Raw genomic sequence first — 22,955 nt, forward strand, 5'->3', positions numbered from 1 at the left:
GGTGACCGGGAGCAGCCACTGCACTCCAGTCTGGGTGACAGAGTGAGACTCCAACTCAAAAAAAAAAAAAAATGTATATAGTAGTCAACCATATGCTGCTGTCAAGTGATACTATTCTAAATAATCTTCTCCTCTGTTACACCAAAGTTCAACATGTGACCTTACAGATAAGTGCCACTTTATATAATCAGTCCAAATGATTACTACTGGCATTCATTTCTGAGTGAGATAATTTTCCCTCTAGCTTGCAACTGAAGTGAAGGAATATCAATAGAACTTGTAAATAGGATAATGCAATTCCGGGACAGATGGACTTCATGGGCAGTGCAGGAGAGAGGGTTGGATCTTTGTCCCACAAAGTGTATATCTAAACTGATAAGCTAATAGAAATGTTAAACTATATTGGCAGGTTTCTAGTCTCTCTTTTGTTTAAGTGCTCCTTATAATAATAATAGTGATAATATATATTTAAAAACTAACAGTGAATCTGTACTTTTTTTCTGGTAATTTTAGGTCAATTTTGCCTTATCTCTTATGCTAAGAATTAGCTACACTCAGACATAAAAGGACCAGATTTCTGATTCAGTGATTCATAATTCCTTGCATTCATTGTATAGATTAGTTTTTATAATTTTATAATATAGGCGGTAATATTAATTTTATATCAGTTTCCTCTTATATCATGTGCTAATAATTAGCCAAACCCAGATGTTAAAAGATTGAGTCTGCAAGACTCAGCAGTTCATTCTCTTGGTGTTTATTTTATAATTCATCTTTAATATCACAAGGAAATAGACTCACCATTGGGCAGAACTCCTGCAACAGAGGTCATGTGGATTGTGCTTCTAAGTCAATGTTCAGCAGCATGGCTCACAGTGTGCTGGAACTGAGTAACATAGATAGCACTGGTGGGAACCAGTGTTATTGTTATTGGAATTGCTGTCATCTTTGCAAGGGTTTCCTGCAATTTTATCTTGCAGTTTTACTCTTACAATATTTAGAAGAATACATATTTAATATAGTTGTTAAAAGGATTTCAGAGTGACTTTGTAAGGAAAGCATGGTATGTTCATGCAAATATATTTACTACTCAGTGGAAACCAATAGGGAATTCTCAGAGTTGGATATCCCATAATATTCGACTAATCATGAAAACGTTGCTAATGTACTGCTGAAAAGAAAGTGTATTTGTATCTATATGCAAACAAAGGACATTCACACAAATATACTGGTGAAGGAAGTCCTATACTATGCATAAGCGAAAAAGTAAAAATTAATGCTCTACCACAGTGAATAAACTAAAAAGCAAGCCACTATCAAAAATAATTGTAATGATGTCTGATAGACTGCATGTGAGCAAGATAGATACATTAATTAAAAATGTGTTGGACAGGGCGCGGTGGCTCATGCCCAAAATCCCAGCACTTGGCAGGGATTACTTGAGCGAGACAATTGCTTGAGCCCAGGAATTCATGATCAGCCTGAGCAACCTAGCAAGATCTCATCTCTACAAAATATAAAAACAAAATTGGCTGGACATGGTGGTGTCCCAGCTACTCGGGAGGCTGAGGCGGAAGGATCTCCTGAACCCAGGAGGTCGAAGGTGTGGTGAGCAGGAATTGTGCTAGGCTGCACTCCAGCCTGTGGGAGACGCGTTAAAAAAAAAAAAAAAAGGAAAGAAAAAAGAACTTTTGAAATATACAGTGTTTGGGCATCAATCAGAATAAATAAATCAGAATCTCTAGAGACTAGATTCAAAATTCGCATCTCTTTTCCTATTCTGCCCGGATGCAGCCAGTTAAGATAACTGCTCAAGTTTAATAAGTTGACATTCTGGCTTCTGTATCTTTCCATGCAATAGTATCTTGTCAATCAGTCTCCCATGTTATAATAGCTTATGAACTAACTTTTCTGTGAGTCTGACCCTTTAAACCTAACCTCTGATACATGTGTTACAGTAATACCAAAGATCAGTCCTGCATCATGATAAATTCTCTAAGACCACTGCATTCCCCAAGTCCTCCAGGGCTATGCTGTCCATATGGGACCCTCAAGACATATGTTTAAATTTACATGAATTAAAATGAAACAGCCGGGCTCGGTGGCTCAGCCTGTAATCCCGCGCCTTTGGGAGGCTGAGGTGAGTGGATTGCCTGAGCCCGCGGGTTCGAGACCTGCCTGGGCAACTTGACGAAACCTCATCTCTACAATAAATCAAAAAATCAGCAGGGCGTGGTAGCGCATGCCTGTAATTCCGGCTGCTTGGAAGGCTGAGGCAGAAGGATCGCCAGAGCCCAGCAGGTCGAGGCTGCGGTGACTGGGAGCGGCCACTGCACTCCAGTCTGGGGGACAGAGTGAGACTCCAACTTAAAAAAAAAAAATGAAACAAAAAGTAAAATTCAGTAGACTACAAATGGCTAGTGAGAACTGTGTTGGATGGCATAGAAATAGAATATTTCATCATTCCAGAAAGTTCTACAGAAGAGCAATGTCCTGGTTAGTTAAGTAGCTAAACCTCTTGCAGATGCCCAATTAACTTTGTCCTTTTATCCAAACATGGCTGTCACAGGTGTCCCCTCCTCTAAAATACCTTTACCCACTACTTAACATACTCAGTTACCCTTATTTGTTTCATCAATAAAGGAATAAAGGTATTTTAGAGGCCATCACTGGTAAGAGAGCAGCAGAGTAAATGTTGGAATTTTCTGTCCAGATGGGGTGGAGCTGGCTGCACAAGACCAAACCTTTCCTCAGAACTCTCTGCCTTTTTTTTTTTTAATCTTTGTGAGTCTTCCCTGTTATTAAATATTTGTCTTACCTAAGGCATAAAATGCCTTGTGGCAAGTAAATATACCATAACAAGGACCTGCTTCACTTTTACAATGTATTTTTATGCTCCATATGCTTCTCATCTACTAACTGTTTTTCAGTTAGGAAGAGGAAATAAGATACAAAATTATGGAGTAAATACAATATTCACTCTTGGAACCTGAGAGCTTCCTCTGTTTATAGTGAAAATACAGGCAAACCTTCCACGCTAACATAATTAAGGTGAGGAGACTGGGTGCCTCGGTTTCTGTGTACAGACCCACTAGGGTAGGAGTGAGAAGGCCTGGAGTTTATCTCTTTGCTTTCATAGTTATGTGACTTGGATTTAAGGCAAAACCCCTAATTTTTTTTTTTCTTTCTGGAGTTGAAGTCTCATTCTGTTACCTAGGCTGGAGTGCAGTGGCATGCTCACAGCTACTGTGGCCTTGACCTTCTGGTCTCAGGTGATCCTTCTGCCTCAGCCTTACAAGTAGCTGGGACCACAATCATGGACCAACACACCCAGCTAATTTTTTGGTTTATTGTCAAGGTGAGATCTCGCCAAGTTGCCCAGGCTGGTCTCGAACCGCTGGGCTCAGGCCGTAATCTCACCTTGGCCTCCCAAAGTGTTAGGATTACAGGTATGAGCCACCATGCCTGGTAGCCTCGTTTTCTTAATCTCTAAAGTTGAAACAATCATGTCCAGCCCTGCCTGTCTCAGAGTTCTCATGGGGAACACACAGGACCCTCAATGTTAAATGCCTTTAGGACTGGGCACCAACTGAGAGCATTTTCACCCAGAGTGATCTGGAGGTTTGAGTTATGTACTGACCTTCCTTCAAATTACATAGTGTTGTCCTTTTCCTGTGGTGCACTTCAAATGCTTACTCTACAGTGGCCAACCATCTTGACTTTTCTGTAGAAAGAGGGATAACACATTTTGAGAATGAGCCAGTGTGAATGTTGGAATTTTATATCCAAACAAGGTGGAGACCAGGCATAGTGGCTCATGTCTGTAATCCCAGTGCTTTGGGAGGCCAAGGCAGGAGAATCACTTGAGTCCAGAAGTTTGAGACCAGCCTGGGCAACATAGTGATACCTCCATCTCTACAAAAAATAAAATTAAGTTAAAAAAATGGAGTTGACTAAAAAAGTGAAAGATAAATAAAAACAGATGTGCATGCTGTGAAAACTGAGGATTCAGAGGGTACAGCTACTGTTTCTTAACTGCCTGGTCCTTCTTTCTAAGAAAACTAACTTCCACACAGGCCTGCTTAAGTTTTATAAGGAAAGGTCAGCTGGTGCTGTGGCTCACGCCTGTAATCCCAGCCCTTTGGGAAGCAGAGGCAAGAGGATTGCCTGAGCTCATGGGTTCGAGACCAACCTGGGCATCTTGACAAGACCTCATCTCTACAACAAATCAAAAAACTTAGCCAGGCATGGTGGTTCCAGCTACTTGGAAGGCTGAGGTGGGAGGAATGCCTGAGCCCAGCAAGTCAAGGCTGTGGTAGCTGGGCGACAGAGTGCGACTTTGACTCAAAATACATACATACATACATAAAAAGTCACCTGGGTCATGTAGGGAGAGAAAAAAAAGCCAGTAACTAGGGCTGGGTGGCAGAGTGAAACCTCAACTCTAAATAAATAAATAATAAAAAGAAAGGTCACCCTGGGCGACAGAGTGAGACCTCAACTCTAAATAAATCAATAAATCAATAAATAATAACAGGAAAAGTTACCCTGGGTCATATGGGGGGGGAGTCAGTACCATGGATATTCTAGAAATTCTGAGAATAAGGGACTGCGAATCTGAAGTTAGAGTTGTTTACTTGCTCTAATTATTTAATATAAATTTCTTCTGATTTTCTGTGAGTTATACTCTGGTTGACGGCAAAGTGTGATCAATTGAAAAGAATGTCTATTTAGGCAGTAAACAAAATTATATTTCCACATATGCCCAACCCTTTTAATGCCTGAGGATAGTGTCTTAGGTTGCTAAATATTTCCATATATGTTACTGATCAAAGATACCACTTTATCCTTGCATGGGTATCATGAAATGGCAGTCAGTCAGCAAGCACTGGCTGTTACTGTATTCATTATGATTAGCTGAGCCAACCGAAAAATAATTGCCCAGTTTGGCTTCTGCCACACCCAGTCAACCTAGGAAGAAGTGACATTCAACGCTATGCAAAGCCCAGGGGAAGGAATGAGTGTGGCTTCCATAGAGACACTGAGGATGTCACCTGATTAGAGAAGTGCACGAGGTGCAGCCTGCTGAGAAATAAGACACCCGGTCTCTGGAGGGGACCTGGGAGCCAGACAGAGGAGTTTTGGCTCTGTGTGGTAAGTGCTCACTTCAGAGTAATCTAGATTACTCAATTACTAGATTGCTGGGATTACTAGATTACTAGTAAGCACTCTGTATGGTAAGCACTCAATTCAGAGTAATCTAGATTGTAGATTCCTGGGCTTCACCTCAAACTTATTTATTTACTCAGTAGTGGGCATTTGGGAATTTGTGTTTTATCAAGTTACCAGATGTTGCTTAAGCACACAGAAGTTTAAAAACCACTATTGCAGATATAAGATTTAAATCCTTTATATATATTTTTTAATTTAAAAGTTTTTTTCAGCTTCATTAAGGTATAACTGACAAATAAAATGTGTACATGTAGTTATCCCTAACGAGCAGTAGCTAAACACTGTGTGCACACGGGCACAAAGATGGGAACAACAGACACAGGCTCTCTTAAAGAGATGTGGATGAGGGCTAAAAGCTACCCACTGGGGGCCACACCCACCACCTGCGTTACTGGCTCCATAGATGTCCAAGCCTCACCATCACACAGGTACCCTCTGAGTCAAAATAGAAAAATAAAATTGTACATATACGCATATCAAAAATCTTTCCGTGCCTATACTCATGCAATAGTTAGATTTATGTGCATTTTTATTGTCTGATATTCAGCCATATACATCTTATTCAATACTGAATATAAAATACATGCAAAGAATCCATTGCCTATTAAATATTTGTTTTATCTAAATACATATACTTTTTTATCTTAAATACATGTTTTTGAAATATGTATAAATTGTGAAATGATTATCACAATCAAGCTAATTAACATCTATTACCTCCCATTGTGCGTGTGTGTCTGTGTGTGTGGTGAGAATACTTAAGATTTACCCAGCCGGGTTCAGTGGCTCAGCCTGAATTCCCGCGCCTTTGGGAGGCTGAAGTGAGTGGATTGCCTGAGCCCGCGGGTTTGAGACCCGCCTGGGCATCGAGACCTCATCTCTACAATAATAAAAAAATCAGCCGGGCGTGGTAGCGCATGCCTGTAATTCCGGCTACTTGGAGGGCTGAGGCGGAAGGATCGCTGGAGCCCAGAAGATCGAGGCTGCGGTGGCCGGGAGTGGCCACTGCACTCCAGTCTGGGCAACAGAGTGAGACTCCAACTCAAAAAAAAAATTTACCCTATAAATTTTTAGTATATTTGATTAATAACCACAGCCAACATGCTGTACATTGTCTCCAGAACTTCATCTTATAGCTGAAAGCTTACACTCTTTCACCCAAGTTTTCTCATTTTCCCTATTTTAGCCCTTGGTAACCACTTTTCTACCATGCTCTGTTTCTGAGTTGGACTATTTTGAATTCCACATATCAGTGAGATCATGCGGTATTTGTGTTTCTGTGTCTGGCTTGTTTCATGTAGCATAATACCCTGGAGGGTTGTCCATATTGTTGCAAGTGGCAAGATTTCCTTGACCTAGAATCACATTCTTAAGATATTAAACAATGTGAAATAAGGTACCTTTGAGCTGGTGTTCAGATCACTTTTAGGATGACAAGATGAGGTGAGACTGAAGGCAATGGAATTGACGAGAGAAACCGCCATCCGTGACAAGAGCAATGAGGCCTTCACCAGGATCTGATAAAGGAATAGCTAGATAGGATCCGTGACTCTGACCATTATCATAGAATTCAGTGACTAAGTGAGTAGGAGATACAAAGTGGAAGACAGCAAGTGTTCAAAATGGACTACATGTCTTTAAGTTCATGTAAAGAGAAGGATAAAGACACTGACACAAACGGAAATTTCAGAATGGCTAGTTTTGTAGACAGTTCACCTTGGGGCATGTTAGATGATGGTGATACTTTTAAATGGAAACTTAAGGAAATAATTGAAAGAAAGAGGCGCTCCAAGCTTGCATGGCAGATCTTGGCTAGACAATAGATGACATTTGTATGGAACACCTTTCAATAAGGCTTCTCTGTTTCCTTACCCCTTTAAATTGTCAAAAATAAGTATTTCACACATAAAGGATTATATGAGCTAAATGTTAATCATGTGGGCAACCTAAATGAAAATGTTTTAAATTTAGGCATGATCCTAAATTTACAGTTTATTTACAGTTTATTTCAAAGATCAAAATGTATGGATAAAGTGAACGTATTTAATTATTTTGCTCTTTCTAAGCAGGCTGTAAAATCCTTAAGTGTTGGGCAAGGTAGTGGAAACTCTTTCATATACCCCGGTGAGGTGTATAAAAACTTAGTTGAACCTAGCTTTAAAGCGATCCTTAGACAGACCTGACAATATACAGCACCTCTTACCCCTGGAGTTAAACTTGTTTTTGATAATTCCCTTGGGTCCAATTCTCAGCTATGCTGCAGTCCTTTGAGAGGCTAATTAAGATACCTGGTTCATATGAGGATTGTTGTCTGAAAATTAAAAGTTAGAGTGAGCCCCAAATCCCAGACTGGGTTGGCCCGCTGGGAGATTTTCTAGGATTAGATATGCCCTTAACCCAGGCTGTTTGTTCCAAACTGTTGTCTTGGTTGGAGTAGAATTAGAAAAGGATATATGAGGAGACCTTTGATGGCTCTTATAAGCTATCCATACTTCTACCAAAGTATACAAATGCTACAAATAAATAAATCTTTTGGTTGCAAGTGTTTCAGTTTTGACTTGATCCTACTTTGAGTAAAAAGGAAAAACTATTTAGCATATATAGTAATTAGCAATGTCTTATTGATCATATTGTAATAAAAAAGATGAGAATGTTCCCAGAGGAGTGAAGTTCTCTTTCTAAACTCCAGAATATGCCTATACTCTTGTAAGAATTAGACCTATGTATGTTTTTTGTTGTCTGATATGCAACAATATATATTTTAAGAAATATTGAATATAAAATACATGCAGAGAATCCATTGCATATTAAATATTTGTTATATCTAAATGAACCCATTCTTTGAATTTTCTCACCTTAAATTTATATCTATATTGTTACAAAAATCACATTACTAGAATAAGTTTATATTTCATTCCTGTCCAACATTCTACGGTGTTTGTGTCAATTAACTTAATAAATTAATTAAAGTAAATATGAACAGATTTTAATGATTTTAATACAAAGAAATTTAAAGCAGATTCAAATGTGTTCTCTACCAAACATTTACTTTACTTAGACTTTTGGGTTGTATCACATATGCAAAAATAAATACACTTATTCATTTATTTGACAAATACTCAATGAGTATATATGTTGCATCTACTATGTTCTATGCACTGTGCTAAGTGCCAAGGATACCACAGGAAATAAAGCATGACTGGGTCATCAAGAAGTTTCACTTTATTCTATAATGATGATAATAACATTTTACCTTCAAATAGAAATTTTGATCTGTCTTTGTAATAATAAATCAATAAAGCCTATAGATTATTTCTAGAAAGAGGTTCCACAGAAGAAATTCTGTTGCAAAACTGAACTTAGAACTCTAATTTTATTTGTTTTATTTATTTATTTATTTATTTTGAGTTGGAGTTTCACTGTGTCGCCCAGACTGGAGTGCAGTGGCACGCTCCCGGCCACCACAGCCTCGACCCAGCTGGGCTCCAACGATCCTTCCGCCTCAGCCTTCCAAGTAGCTGGAACCACAGGCGCGCGCTACCATGCCTGGCTAATTTTTTGATTTATTGTAGAGATGAGGTCTCACCAAGTTGCCCAGGCAGGTGTCGAACCTGCGGGCTCAGGCAATCCACTCACCTCAGCCTCCCAAAGTGTGGGATTACAGGCTGAGCCACCGAGCCTGGCAGAACTCTAATTTTAACTAACTCCTGCTAGTTTTCAATAATATAGACACCCAGGCTTTCAAATTTGGAATTTTGCTCTCTTGGAAACTTATATCACCAGGAAACTCAGCGTTTGTTAACTTAATGCTATTGATTGATTTGGTCTGCGGACAAAGTCCTATGTTGTATAAATTGATACAAAATGTTTGAGCCTGGTAATTTTATTTGCAAATCTTTTATCATTGATGTCCTTATAAATGTAAGATGATTCACTGTTTTTGTAACTTTGCATCCTTTATTGACAGATTTTTATCTTTTCATCTGTTGCTTACTTTTTCCTAGGTTTTAGGGAAAAAGCCAGAGCTTCGGGAGGGAGATGATGATGATGACATCATAGCAGATATAAGTAACAGGAAAATGGCTAAACTGTATATGGTGAGTTCATTGTTCTTGAGTGCGCCTGTTCCACTGGATTGGTTGTAGTTAGGGAGTCCTGTATCAGCAGATACTCTCTGCCCTGGTTGATAACTCTCACCATTGCCTCAAAGAGAAATGTGTAGATAGATTCAATTCTTTGCTCTTGCATATTTGTTACCATTATTCTTTTTATTAAAAATAACAAATATGTGAACTTATTGCTATGACTTACATAAAATTATACATGGAGGACCCCCAAAACACAGACTTTATTTATAAAAAATTGTGTACTTATTCTCACATGTTTAAACTTCAGTCACTTTCAAAGTACTCTCCTTTTGATGCAATACACCTATTGAGAGGCTTTTTCCACTGCTCAAAACAGTTTTTGAGCTATCAATTTTGATGCCTTTTAGAGCTTCTGCCATTTTTGTTTCACCTCTTCCACATCGGCAAAACATTTCCCTTTGAGGACTTTATTCATCCAGTGGGAGATAAAATGTAGCTCAAGGCTAGATTGGTGAATAGGGAGCTTGAGCCTCAGAGGTCATGCTGGTTTTGGTCAAAAACTGCTGAACACTCAGTGTTACGTGAGCAGGTGCGCTCGTAAATCACCCATTGTGAAATGGGCAAACACGTTGAAAGAATCTCCAAAAAAAAAAAAAAAAAATTCACTGAAACTGAACATAGCCTCTCACACCAACCCTAGCTGGTACCCGGATGCCAATGGGTTCCCAGAACACTTATCTATCAGGGGAAGCCTATACCACAAGGTGCCCACCCTCCAAAAAGTAATTCCAGTTTTTTTGGGTCCCCCTCGTTTTGTTGCTGTACTAGTTTGCAACAATATGTTTTGACACATGGCATTCAATGAAATGCTTTTTTTTTTTAATAGAGTAAAAATCTTTTGTAAGCTTTTTCTTATAAATTATTGAGATTATAAAATCTTCACTTTGTTTAAAATAGCCTCTTTAGCCATTATGAAGACTTTGAAGACTTTCTTTGTAACAGGAAGGCAAAGCTGTAAAACCAAACCACTTTTGGAAGGAAACTTGTAAAAACAGTCCCATCCTGGTCATTGGTTCCATGTCTGCTCTATGACAAAAGACTGGCTGTGTGACCCTGGATAAAACATAATCATTCTGGATCTCAGTTTTCTTACCTAAAAAAGAAAAGAAAAAGAAATTATATTAGACGATTCCTTGGGTTCCGTTCAACCATGTAGTTTTATGCTTTTATTATTAGTAAAGTGACAAAAGCTGTAAGACATGGCAGTTAGAGACTGTTGGAAGGGATTCTTCAAACGTTCCCTCCCCTGGTAACTTTCTGAATGTGCATTTTTGAGCAGCTCATAATCCCCTGCAGAATGTAGCAGTTTTCTCATCTGTAACAGGAAGGAATTATATTTGCTGTTCTTTCAGGCACTTACTGGTTCAGAACACTTGATTTTAAAGGAGATGGAGTTACCAACTTTTGCAGCATAACTTCCTTCTCAAAACAGAGAAGCATATTCTTTTCTTCCTAGATGGCAAGGGGAAATAGGGTTACAATTGTTATCTGGATACTTCGTGCCACATTTTAAACACTTTTTGGAGACCATCATACTTAGTGATCTGTCACAGAAACAAAGAACTGAATACCGAATGTTCTCACTCTTAAGTGGGACCTGAACATTAATCACATCAGCATAAGGGTGGGATCGGCAGTTGATGGACACTTCCATGGAGGGACAGAGGGAGGGGACAAGTAGGATCACAAAGGGTACCTGGTCCTAAACCAGAGAATGTGAGGGCCAGTTAGAGGTCCAAACTTCACCTGCACGCAGCCGGCTTGTGTAACTAATCCTGACTTGTACCCCACATATCTATAGCTTTTAAAAAGAAAAAAATCAGCCGGGCTCGGTGGCTCAGCCTGTAATCCCGTGCCTTTGAGAGGCTGAGGTGAGTGGATTACCTGAGCCCGCGGGTTCGAGACCCGCCTGGGCAACTTGGCGAGACCCCATCTCTACAATAATCAAAAATCAGCCAGGCGTGGTAGCGCGCGCCTGTAGTTCCGGCTACTCGGAAGACTGAGGTGGAAAGGATCGCCGGAGCCCAGCAGGTCGAGGCTGTGGTGGCCAGGAGCGGCCACTGCACTCCAGTCTGGGCGACAGCAAGATTCCAACTCAAAAAAAATTAAAAATTAAAATTAAAATTAAAAAAGTAAATAAAAGAAATCACTATTTCTAATATTTATTTCAGCAACTTAAATACTTCACATCATTAATCAAAACTGTTCTCCCTCTTGGACAGCGTTATGGACTAAAGATATATTTTTAAATGGGAAAATTTTTGTCTGGAATCATGGCTTCCTCTAGTGGAACTCTAATGTATTGCATGCGTCTACAGTATAAAATCTTTGAAAATAATTAGGGATTGCCAAGCAAGGCTGGGAAGCAGCATTGCCTGAGACATCTTTTAAAAATACAGAATTCAGACTCCATCCTGGTGCTACAAAACCCCATCACTGAACTAGAGAGGGCTCTGGAATCTGCATATTTAATTGTCCAGGTAATCACACTGTTGCCTACAAGCTGGCCTTTAAAAACCAGTGAATTCTGCTGTGGCTCATGCCTATAATCCCAGCACTTTGGGAGGCCAAGGTGGGAGAATTGCTTGAGCCCAGGAGTTCAAGTCCAGCCTAGACAATGTAGCAACACCTTGTTCCTACAAAAAAAATCAAAATGTTAGCTAAGCGTATTTGTGTGCACCTGTAATCCCAGCCACTTGGGAGATTGGTATGGAAGGATCCCCTGAGCCCAGGAGGTCAAGGCTGCTGTGACCATGATTGTGCCACTGCACTCCAGCCTGGGCAACAGAGTGAGATCCTGACGAAAGAAAGAGAGAGAGACAGAGAGAGAGAAAGTAAATTCAAACCTGTACATTGGCATCATTTTTTTTTGTAAGACCACTTACATTTTTTTTTTAAGTTGGAGTCTCACTCTGTCACCCAAGCTGGAGTGCAGTGGCACGCTCACGGCCACCACAGCCTTGACCTGCTAGGATCAGGTGATCCTTCTGTCCTGCCTCAGTCTCCCAAGTAGCAGGAACTACAGGTGTGCACTACTACACTCAGCTAATTTTTTGGTTTACTATAGAGATGAGGTCTTGCCGAGTTGCCCGGACTGGTCTAGAACCCATGGGCTCAGGCAGTTCTCTCGCCTCCGCTTCCCAAAGTGCTGGGATTATAGGTGTGAGCCACTGCACCTGACCTAAAAAAATTTTTTTTAATGTTCTTTAGTCATTTTCAAACATGACAGAAGACATTCACATTGCATTTACAGAGTTGTGCAGTCATCACCATAATCTAATTTTAAAACATCTTTATCATCCCAAACCTAAACCATTTTGGGGCTCATGGCTTTTCCATTAGGTTTCAGATGCCAGTGGCTCCATGAGTGTGACTGTGGTGGCAGAAGAAAACCCCTTCTCTATGGCAATGCTGCTTTCTGAAGAATGTTTCATTTTGGACCATGGGGCTGCAAAACAAATATTCGTGTGGAAGGGTAAAAAATGCTACATTTCAAATGTATAACATCTTATTTATTATTCTAATTTTTTTAAAGCCTTTCTTTTAAGACTCAATCTGTAATTGTCTCACATAAAATATAGCCATTTGCCTTCCAATAGCATAACTTTCCAGGGACCAGGGAGTTTTTAAAAAGCATGTGGGGCTGGGCACAGTGGCTCATGCCTGTAATCAACACTTTGGGAGGCCTAGGTGAGAGGAATGCCTGAGCCCAGGGGTTCGAGACCAGCGTGGGCAACTTGGTGAGACTTTGTCTCTCCAATAAATCAAAAAATTAGCTGGGCGTGGTGGTGCTCACCTGTGGGTCCAGCTACTTGGAAGGCTGAGGCAGAAGGATCGCCTGAGCTCAGCAGGTGGAGGCTGCAGTGGCCGTGAGTGTCCAGCATGGGCAACAGAGTAAGACTCCAACTCAAAAAAATTTTTAAAAAGGCAGTTGGGCAATATAAAAAGAGTCTTTTTATAAATGACATTCATTACTGTATTGTTAAATATACTTAATGAACTAAGAAGTTTTTTGCTGTGCTTTCTTTGCTGTTTTTTACATTGAACTATGATTATGTTTATTTGGGCACAAATACTTCTTATTCATATAATATATTCCCTTTCTGCAGTTCTGTCACTTTCACTTACTTTGTATTTTAGGTAAAAATGCTAATCCCCAGGAGAGGAAGGCTGCAATGAAGACAGCGGAGGAATTTCTGGAGCAGATGAATTATTCCACCAATAGCCAGGTATATGTGAACATGAACTTACCAGAAAAAAAGGTAAAACCTGGGAGCTCATGACATCACAAAACTTAAGAAAGAATTTGGTTCAAAGTAATGTATGCATGTGAAGTCATTCTCCACTAGCGTGGTGTACAGTCTTGGGTCATATGTCACTTATCCTTTATCTGTGTGGGGGATGAAATTTTGTAGAAACTGGAGATCAGATCCTCTGTAGGGCTGCCCATTCACTTCCTTCACAGCTTTTCAGTCAAGATAAGAAACCACAGTTGAAGCAAATAAGAACTTTTATTCCTTAGAGCAAGTTGTGCAGACTTGGGCTAATACCTAGGCATTATTTGTCTTCAACAAGACCAACTTAGACTGGCTAACTGCTCTTTTCCTTTCTGAATCTCTCAGCCTCATTTTTCTCTTCCTTTTTCTTTTTTTTTTTTTTTTTGAGTCATTGTCTTCCTCTGTCGCCCGGGCTGGAGGGCAATGGCATGCTCACAGCCACCGCAGCCTCGATTTGTTGGACTCAGATGATCCTTCCGTGTAGCTGGAACTACAAGCGTGTGCCACCATGCCTGGCTAATTTTTTTTGATTTGTTGTAGAGACGAGGTCTCGCCAAGTTGCCCAGGCTGATCTCGAACCCCTGGGCTCAGGCATTCCTCTTGTCTCTGCCTCCCAAAGTGTTGGGATTACAGGCATGAGCCACAGCGCCCAACTTCTCTTCATTTTTATGTGACAAAAATGAGAGATGTGAATTTCTTCCACGTCACAGATCTCTTGTGAACCTAATGTAGAAAGACCGACTTCTTTGACAGCAGTGGTAACCTATGTAAGGACTTCATTCTTACCTCAAGTGCTCAGATTCAGTGGCAATTACTTTAGTTGTGAGAAAAAGCTGGGTTGTATCATTTTAGCTTCATAGCTCCGAAGTTTTATATCTGTAATTGCAGAAACCACAATAATCTTTTTGTTTCCTTGATTCTTTCTCTGCTAATAGATTTTATATTTTCCCTCGATCTCTTATTTTTCTGCTTATTGTTGTTATTATTTTAAATTTCAGATTCAAGTTCTTCCAGAAGGAGGTGAAACACCGATCTTCAAACAATTCTTTAAGGACTGGAAAGATAAAGATCAGAGTGATGGCTTAGGGAAAGTGTATGTCACTGAGAAAGTGGCTCAGATCAAACAAATTCCATTTGATGCCTCAAAATTGCACAGTTCTCCGCAGATGGCGGCCCGACATAATATGGTGGATGACGGGTCTGGCAAAATGGAGGTATTTACCTATGCTTGTGTGTTTGCTTTCATCAAGTCCATTGATGGCCAGTGTATGTAGAAATATAACTTGAGGAAACTGAGAACATTTTCAAATGTGAATTTGACTTAGTAAAAAGAGTGGTTCAAGACTGTATACTGAATCATGGAATTTGAAGCTGGGAGGGCTGTTGTCTGGTCTTCCTCCACCATTTGTAGATGAGTAGGTCGAAATCACAAGAAGTCAGGCGGTTTGTGCCAGATCACCCGATTATCATTTCAGAGACCTGGCATGGAACCCCGCCATCTCACTTCCTGGTGAAAGACCACCTTTTCTCTAGGAAAGCTTGTGTCTGGGATTGTGCAGTGAGGGTGTGTTGCTTCACATCTACCCACTACCATCAGACTTTTCTTCCCCTCACACTGGGGGCGTTCATGAAAGCAAATTGGAAGCCGGGCTCGGTGGCTCAGCCTGTAATCCCGCGCCTTGGGAGGCTGAGGTGAGTGGATTGCCTGAGCCCGCAGGTTTGAGACCCGCCTGAGCGCTAGACCTCATCTCTACAATAAATCAAAAATTCAGCTGGGCGTGGTAGCGCATGCCTGTAATTCTGGCTACTTGGAAGGCTGAGGTGGAAGGATTGCCGGAGCCCAGCAGATCCAGGCTGCAGTGGCCGGGAGCGCGGCCATTGCATTCCAGTCTGGAGTGCAAAAAAAAAAAAAGAAAGCAAATTTTTTCCAAAAAAATTTTTCCAAAATAAAAAAAAAAGAAAGCAAATTGGGCATGCCTGTGCTAAAAACAGATATTTTTAGAGCATTGAAATTGTCTGTTTATTATTCCATTTTAGACATGGCTAAAGCTCTCCTAATTATTCTCCCTAATTCAAATCTATTCACACTCAATCCACTCTTGACTCATCTAACTTCATGAGAACTGGATGATGTCACCTTCTGTTTTATTATATATTTTAATTGGGCCAGGCACAGTGGCTTATACCTATAATCCTAGCACTTTGGGAGGCCAAGGTGGGAGGATTGCTTGAGGCCAGGAGTTTGAGACTAGCCTGGACTACATAACGATATCTGGTCTGGTGTGGTGGTATATGCCTGTAGTCCCAGCTACTTGGGAGACTGAGATGGATGGATTGCTTGAGCCCAGGAAGTTGAGGCTATAATGAGCTATGATCGCTGCACTCCAGCCTGCAACACAGTGAGACTCTGCATATGTGTGTGTGTGTGTGTATCCATCTTTACCTGGATCTACAAGGCCTTTGTTGATTTGACCCTTGCCTTCCTCTGCCTTGAAGGCTAACTCTTCCTCTCTGCCATCTGGCTAACATTTTTATTCCTCCCTCCATTATCTGACTAGCACCCTCATTCCTCCTTGGCAAATCTGTTAAGTTAAAAGCCACGCCTCTTCTGAGAAAGCCTCCCACAGTGCTGAAATAGACTCTCTCTGTCTCAACCTATAAGGATATTTTTCACAGAATTTATCATGTAAGTCCACAGAATTGTTCATTGACTCACAGGTTTCTCTTAGATCCCTCATTAGTTCCTTGAAGACGAAATTAGCTATTTTATCTCTGTATTCCTCGGGCTTACCACAATGTTTGTACCAGAATATATGATCAAGAAATTCAGGAAATAATGTTCTCTTTTTTTTTCAAAGATAGGAAGTGTGAATCTAAGCTTTGCAGAGTTTAGGGAGTGGGAAACGCCAAGAGAGAGGGTCACAGATGTCCCTCATAGCTGTCATTGGAGGGGTGTGGGTCTAGGTCCTGCTCACACATCCTCTCTGGAGCTCAGCCCAGGCAGCAGTCCTGGCTGCAGTCTCCATGTCGAGCCACAGCCTCTCTGAGACAACCTCTCTTGCCATGTTCAGGCTGCTGACATCCAGGGCTCGCTTTAGGCTCTTGGGTTTAAGGAGCCCGATTCGTGCTGCTGTTTCTCTTCTGCTCACCAGGTTGACTTGGAAAGGTTTTTTTCTGAAAGCACCACAGTCCCCTCTCCACTTGCTTGTCTCCAGATTTCAAAGCTGAGGAGATGAGGGGCACACAACCACCCACTGGTACCGTGTCCACTAGTAGGCCAGGGGAGGAATGGTTGGAAGCCCTAACCACAGAGACAGAGAAAGATCATTTCGGCACTGAGAGAGGCTTTCTCAGAAGAGGTGTGGCTTGTGACTTAATTGAGTTACCAAGGAGGAATAGGAGCATTAGCCAGATGGCGGAGGGAGGAGTAAAAGTGCTAGCCAGATGGCAAAGAGGAAGGGTTAGCCCTCAAGGCAGAGGAGGGCAAGGGTCAAATCAAGGAAGGCCTTGCAGGATGGATGTTTTCAGGAAGGCAGTGAGAAGCCATTAAAAAATACAAATTAGCCGGGCTCGGTGGCTCAGCCTGTAATCCCGCGCCTTTGGGAGGCTGAGGTGAGTGGATTGCCTGAGCCCGCGGGTTCGAGACCCGCCTGGGCAGCAAGACCTCATTTTTACAATAAATCAAAAAATCAGCCGGGCGTGGTTGCGCATGCCTGTAATTCCAGCTACTTGGAAGGCTGAGGCGGAAGGATCGCCGGAGCCCAGCAGGTCGAGGCTGCGGTGGCCGGGAGCGGCCACTGCACTCCAGTCTGGGCGACAGAGTGAGACTCCAACTCAAAAAAAAAAAAAAAAAAATACAAATTTATGAGGGGGGCCCAAAAAACCCAGAAGTTATTTATAAAATATCGTGTATTTAATCTTATATGCTTAAACTTCAGTCACCTTCGAAGTACTCTTTGTTTGATGCGATACACCTATCAAGAGACACTTTTTCCCCTGCTCAAAACAGTTTTTGAACATGTCAGTTTTGATGCCTTTTTGTGCTTCTGCCATTTTTTGTTTCACTTATTCCACATCAGCAAAATAATTTCCTTTGACGACATTTCATCTGGAGAAACAACCAAAAAAATCGCTTGGGAAGGGTGGGGCACTGGGGTCGTGCCATTTTTGGTCAAAATTGCTGAACACAGTGTGGTCTGGGCAGATGTGCTCTTAAATCACCCGTCACTAAATGGGCAAACATGTTGACTCTCCAAAAAAAAAAATTTTCCTGAACTCCAACGCAGCCTCTCACAGCAATGCTAAACTGGTACACAGATGCCGATGGGTTCCCAGAACACTTACTTAGCTGCTGGAGAAACCTATACTACAAAGGGCTCATACTCCAAGAAATAATTCCGTTTTTGTTTGGATCTCCCTTCATACTTACATAGCAAGTCCTCCCACAACTCTAAAATTAATTAAAAAGAAAAAAGAAAGCAGCCGGGTTCGGTGGTTCAGCCGCGCTCGGTGGCTCAACTCAAAAAAAAAAAGAAAAAGAAAGAAAAACTGGGTGTGGTGGCTTTATGTTTGAATCCCTTCAAGATTCATGTTGAAATCCTAACCTGTAATGTGATAGTATTAGGAGGTGGGGCCTCTGGGAGATGATTAATCCCAGCACTTTGGAAGGCCGAGGTGAGAGGATTGCCTGAGCCCTGGGGTTCAAGACCAGCCTGGGCAACTTGGCAAGACCTCATCTCTGCAATAAATTGAAAAATTAGCTGGGAATGGTGGCACGTGCCTGTAGTCCCAGCTACTTGGAAGACTGAGGTGGAAGGATTGCCTCAGCCTAGTAGGTCAAGACTGTGGTGGCCATGAGCATGCCATTGCACTTCAACCTGGGCAACAGAGTAAGATTCCAACTCAAAAAAAGAAAAAAAGCAAAGAGCCTGCCCTGCCCCTCCCAGGAGCGGGTATGTGTATGGGTGTGTATGTGCACGTTTTTGTACATGTAGTGCCTGGCAGCTTCTCACTCTTGTTTCATCTACAACTCTCATCTCTCCAACTTGAAATGTCTTTAATCCGTGATGAAGATGAGGCGGTAGGATAAAAGTATTTCTGCCTGCCTTGAACCCATAATGGCATTTCAGTCTTATGCCTGTATAGCAACTTTTGAAATAGAAGTCATGTTATTGGCATCTGTCTCAATCTATTCAGGCTGCTACAACAAAAATGCTATAGGCTGAGGGCCTAAACAACAGACATCTATTGCTCACAGTTGTGGAGGTTGGGAAATTCAAGATCAAGGTTTTACTAGATCCACTTCCTGGTTCATAGATAGATATCTTTTTTTCTTTTTTGGGGGTTGGAGTCTCACTCTGTTGCCCAGGCTGGAGTGCAGTGGTTCGCTCATGGCCACCACAGCCTCGACCTGCTGGGCTCAGGTGATCCTTCTGCCTCAGCCTTCCAAGTAGCTGGAACCACAGGCGTGCACCACACTTGGCTAATTTTTTTTTTTTAATTTATTGTAGATACGAGGTTTCTCTAAGTTGCCCAGGCTGGTCTTGAACCCCTGGACTCAGACAATCATCTCCTCCTCACAAAGTGCTGGGATTACAGGCATGAGCTACCACTCCTGGCTGTAGACAGATGTCTTTTGACTGTATCTTCACATGGTAGAAAGGAGCTGGATTGCTCTCTGATTATAAGGGCACGTATTCCATTCATGAAGTCTCCACCCCCATGACTTAATCACCTCCCCGAGGCCCCCACCTTCTACTACCATCATTTTAGGGGTTGGGATTTCAACATGAATCTTGAAGGGATTCAAACATTCCATTTATTTATTTATTTAGTTAGTTTTGAGTTGGCGTCTCACTCTGTCACCCAGACTGGAGTGCAGTGGCACACTCCCGGCCACCGCAGCCTCGACCTGCTGGGCTCCACCGATCCTTCCGCCTCAGCCTAAACTCAGGCAATCCACTCACCTCGGCCTCCCAAAGCACTGGGATTACAGACTGAGCCACTGAGCCCAGCCCAAACATTCAGTTCATTGCAGTGTCTTTATTATTTTGGTCAGAGTCTACCAACTCTCACCTGGGAAAATAACAGTCTTATGTCCTAAAACACAGGGGAAAAGAAAAAAAATTATTTCACAACTGATGAAAACATGTTGCTATAAATTTGATGTGTAATTCTGAGCTGAATATTACATTTTGTTATTCTGCTAGAATGTCATGTTATTTTCACTAATCAATGAAACAACGGGCATGTATTCATCAATAGACTCAGAACTGAGCTAAATCCCATGGAAGAAGCAAAAGAAATATAAGCACTTAAAAAGTCAACAAACATCACCAAATTCATAAAAATTTCTTCCCTTTGTTTGATTTGTAAACTAGTCACAAAAATAATTTAAGGCTGGGTGTGGTGGCTCATGCCTGTAATCCCATCACTTTGAGAGGCCAAAGTAGGAGGATAACTTGAGTCCAAGAGTTCAAGATCAGCCTGGGCAATATAGCAAGACCTTTGTCTCTACAGAAAATTAAAATAATAATAACTTAAAAGTTTTTAAAGACAAATTTGAACCAACAGTTATTTAAAATTGTATGAGAAGTATTATTTGATCAAGAACATTTTAATTTGGAATGCGTGTTGCATTTATTTCAGATTTGGCGCGTAGAAAGCAATGGTAGGGTGCAAATTGACCCCAACTCGTATGGTGAATTCTATGGTGGTGACTGCTACATTATACTCTATACTTATCCCAGAGGACAGATTATCTACACATGGTAAGTCTACCTCTAGCAAAGATCTCAGTTTTCACAGAGTTCAGATTTTGTTTCAAAGGATTAAATTCCATGCAGTATGGGCTAGAATAATTCTATAATTACCCTAGTGAGATTTATAGAGCATACACATGATATTTTCTTTTGACATGCTTTTGACTCTGTTTTGTAGCTGTTGTCCTCAGGCAGGAGAGTTACATAAAGTCATCCTGTCTAGCCTAGGAAAGAAGTCTTGACATCCTCAACAGTAGTGTTCTCTTAGTGATATGTCCTTGAATATCTCATCTTGTTTACAGGCTAACACTCCAGCGGCAAACGTTAGGTATCATGTCTTCTCTTTTTTTTTTTTTAGTTGGATTCTCACTGGAGTGCAGACTGGAGTGCAGTGGCCGCTCCCGGCCACCGCTGCCTCGACCTGCTGGGCTCTGGCGATCCTTCCGCCTCAGCTTTCCGAGTTGCTGGAACTACAGGCGCGCGCTACCATGCCCGGCTGATTTTTGATTTATTGTAGAGATGAGGTCTTGCCTGCCCAGGCGGGTCTCGAACCTGCAGGCTCAGGCAATCCACTGACCTCAGCCTCCCAAAGGCGCGGCATTACAGGCTGAGCCACTGAGCCCGACCATGTCTTCCTCTTATTAAAATTCACAGAAGACTGGGCTTGGTGGCTCAACCTGTAACCCCGCACTTTGGGAGGCCGAGGTGAATGAATTGCCTGAGCCCGTGGGTTCGAGACCTGCCTGGGCAACTTGGCAAGATCTCATCTCTACAATAAATCAAAAAATTAGCCGGCCGTGGTAGTGCGCACCTGTAGTTCTGGCTACTTGGAAGACTGAGGCGGAAGGATCGCCAGAGCCCAAAAGGTTGAGGCTGCGGTGGCCGGGAGCGTGCCACTGCACTCCAGTCTGGGCGACGGAGTGAGACTGCAACCCCCCCCCAAAAAAAAATTCACAGGGGCACATCTTGATTGGATCCGCAGGGAAAGCTGCAGATTTGCAGTAAGGCCAACTCTCTGGGAGATATGATTTGTGACTTCATTGCCTATTTAAATTGATGCCTCCTTATTCTTTGCTCCCATTCAGTTCACAAAAATAGTGAAAAACAATGCCATCATATCCACATCTTACATGACTTTGCATGCTGATTTGAGTTAATTGAATCTAGGTTTACTTAGAGTCAATATCAGTAGAGGAGGAGGTGACCAAATGCCCAACCAAGTCCCCATCTCGCCCCTTATTGATGTTCCTGGTGTCTATTTTTTCCATCTTTGTGCATGGTCTTCCCCTTAATTCTCTTTTAAATGTAAAAAATATATCATTGTGGCACTTAGATCAAACAAACAAAAAGATTAAGAGATTCAAGAGAATGTTTTGAGGAATTAACGATTTGAAATCCATGTAAATACCTATGTGGATATAATTAAAATAGACTAAACCAGGTTATGACTTGTACATGCAGTGGCTATTCTTCAAATCATTTGAAAGTGTTTATTGAGCACTTCATGTACCAAGGGTCATGCTCGTTGTTGGTGATACAGTGGAGGAAGAATCAAATATGACCTATGCCCTCAAGTGCTTATGTTTAAAGAGAAGCAGTTGATTTGCAGGTATTTTTAGTTCAAGATAAAGGATATTGGCTGGGCTCGGTGGCTCAGCCTGTAATCCCAGCACTTTGGTAGGCCAAGGCGAGCGGATTGCCTGAGCCCGCAGGTTTGAGATCAGCCTGGGCGACTTGCTGAGACCTCGTCTCTACAATAAATCAAAAATTAGCTGGGCGCGGTGGCATGTGCCTATAGCTCCAGCTACTTGGAAGGCTGAGGCGGAAGGATCCCCGGAGCCCAGCAGGTTGAGGCTATGGTGGCTGTGAATGTGCCACTACACTCCCAGTCTGGGTGACAGAGTGAGAGACTCCAACTCAAAAAAAAAAAAAAAGAAAAGAAAAGGATATTAAGATCGGATCAAGAGAATCAATACAACCTGCTGATGGAGGAGGAAGTGACCAAATGTACAACCAAGTTATTTAATTGCATACACCACACTGGGTTATTTCAAGGGATAGGGATTCTACAACAATTTGTGTGCTGAATTGTGCCAGCAAGAAGGCCCTTACCAGACGGGACCCCTGGACTTCGGACTTCTCAGCCTCCATAACTGTAAAATAAACTTATTTTCTTAATAAATTATCCAGTTTTGCTGGGCTTGGTCGCACAGCCTGTAATCCTAGCACTTTGGGAGGCCAAGGTGAGTGGATTGCCTGAGCCTGCAGGTTCAAGACCAGCCTGAGCAACTTGGCAAGACCTCATCTCTACAATAAGTTAAAAAAAAATTAGCCTGGCATAGTAGTGCGCACCTGTAGTTCCAGCTACTTGAAAGGCTGAGGCAAGCCGGGCTTGGTGGCTCAGCCTGTAATCCCGCGCCTTTGGGAGGCTGAGGTGAGTGGACTGCCTGAGCCTGTGGGTCTGAGACCTCATCTCTCAGCAAGACCTCATCTCTACAATAAATCAAAAAAATCAGCTGGGCATGGTAGCGCATGCC

At 41.8% G+C, this 22,955-nt stretch overlaps 1 protein-coding gene across 1 annotated transcript in view; it reads left to right on the forward strand.

Moving 5' to 3' along the window:
* Positions 1-22,955, forward strand: part of SCIN (scinderin) — an 86,629-nt gene that overhangs the window by 42,499 nt on the left and 21,175 nt on the right. Inside the window, exons 8-12 of the mRNA XM_021718409.1 lie at positions 9,237-9,329; positions 12,723-12,855; positions 13,521-13,609; positions 14,656-14,871; positions 20,306-20,427. Of these exons, the coding sequence (XP_021574084.1) occupies positions 9,237-9,329; positions 12,723-12,855; positions 13,521-13,609; positions 14,656-14,871; positions 20,306-20,427 (653 nt within the window). The remainder of the gene's footprint in view (positions 1-9,236; positions 9,330-12,722; positions 12,856-13,520; positions 13,610-14,655; positions 14,872-20,305; positions 20,428-22,955) is intronic.

This window comes from Carlito syrichta, unplaced genomic scaffold (genome assembly GCF_000164805.1).
Source record: "Carlito syrichta isolate Samal-C Ts95f unplaced genomic scaffold, Tarsius_syrichta-2.0.1 Scaffold312189, whole genome shotgun sequence".
NCBI lineage: Eukaryota > Metazoa > Chordata > Mammalia > Primates > Tarsiidae > Carlito > Carlito syrichta.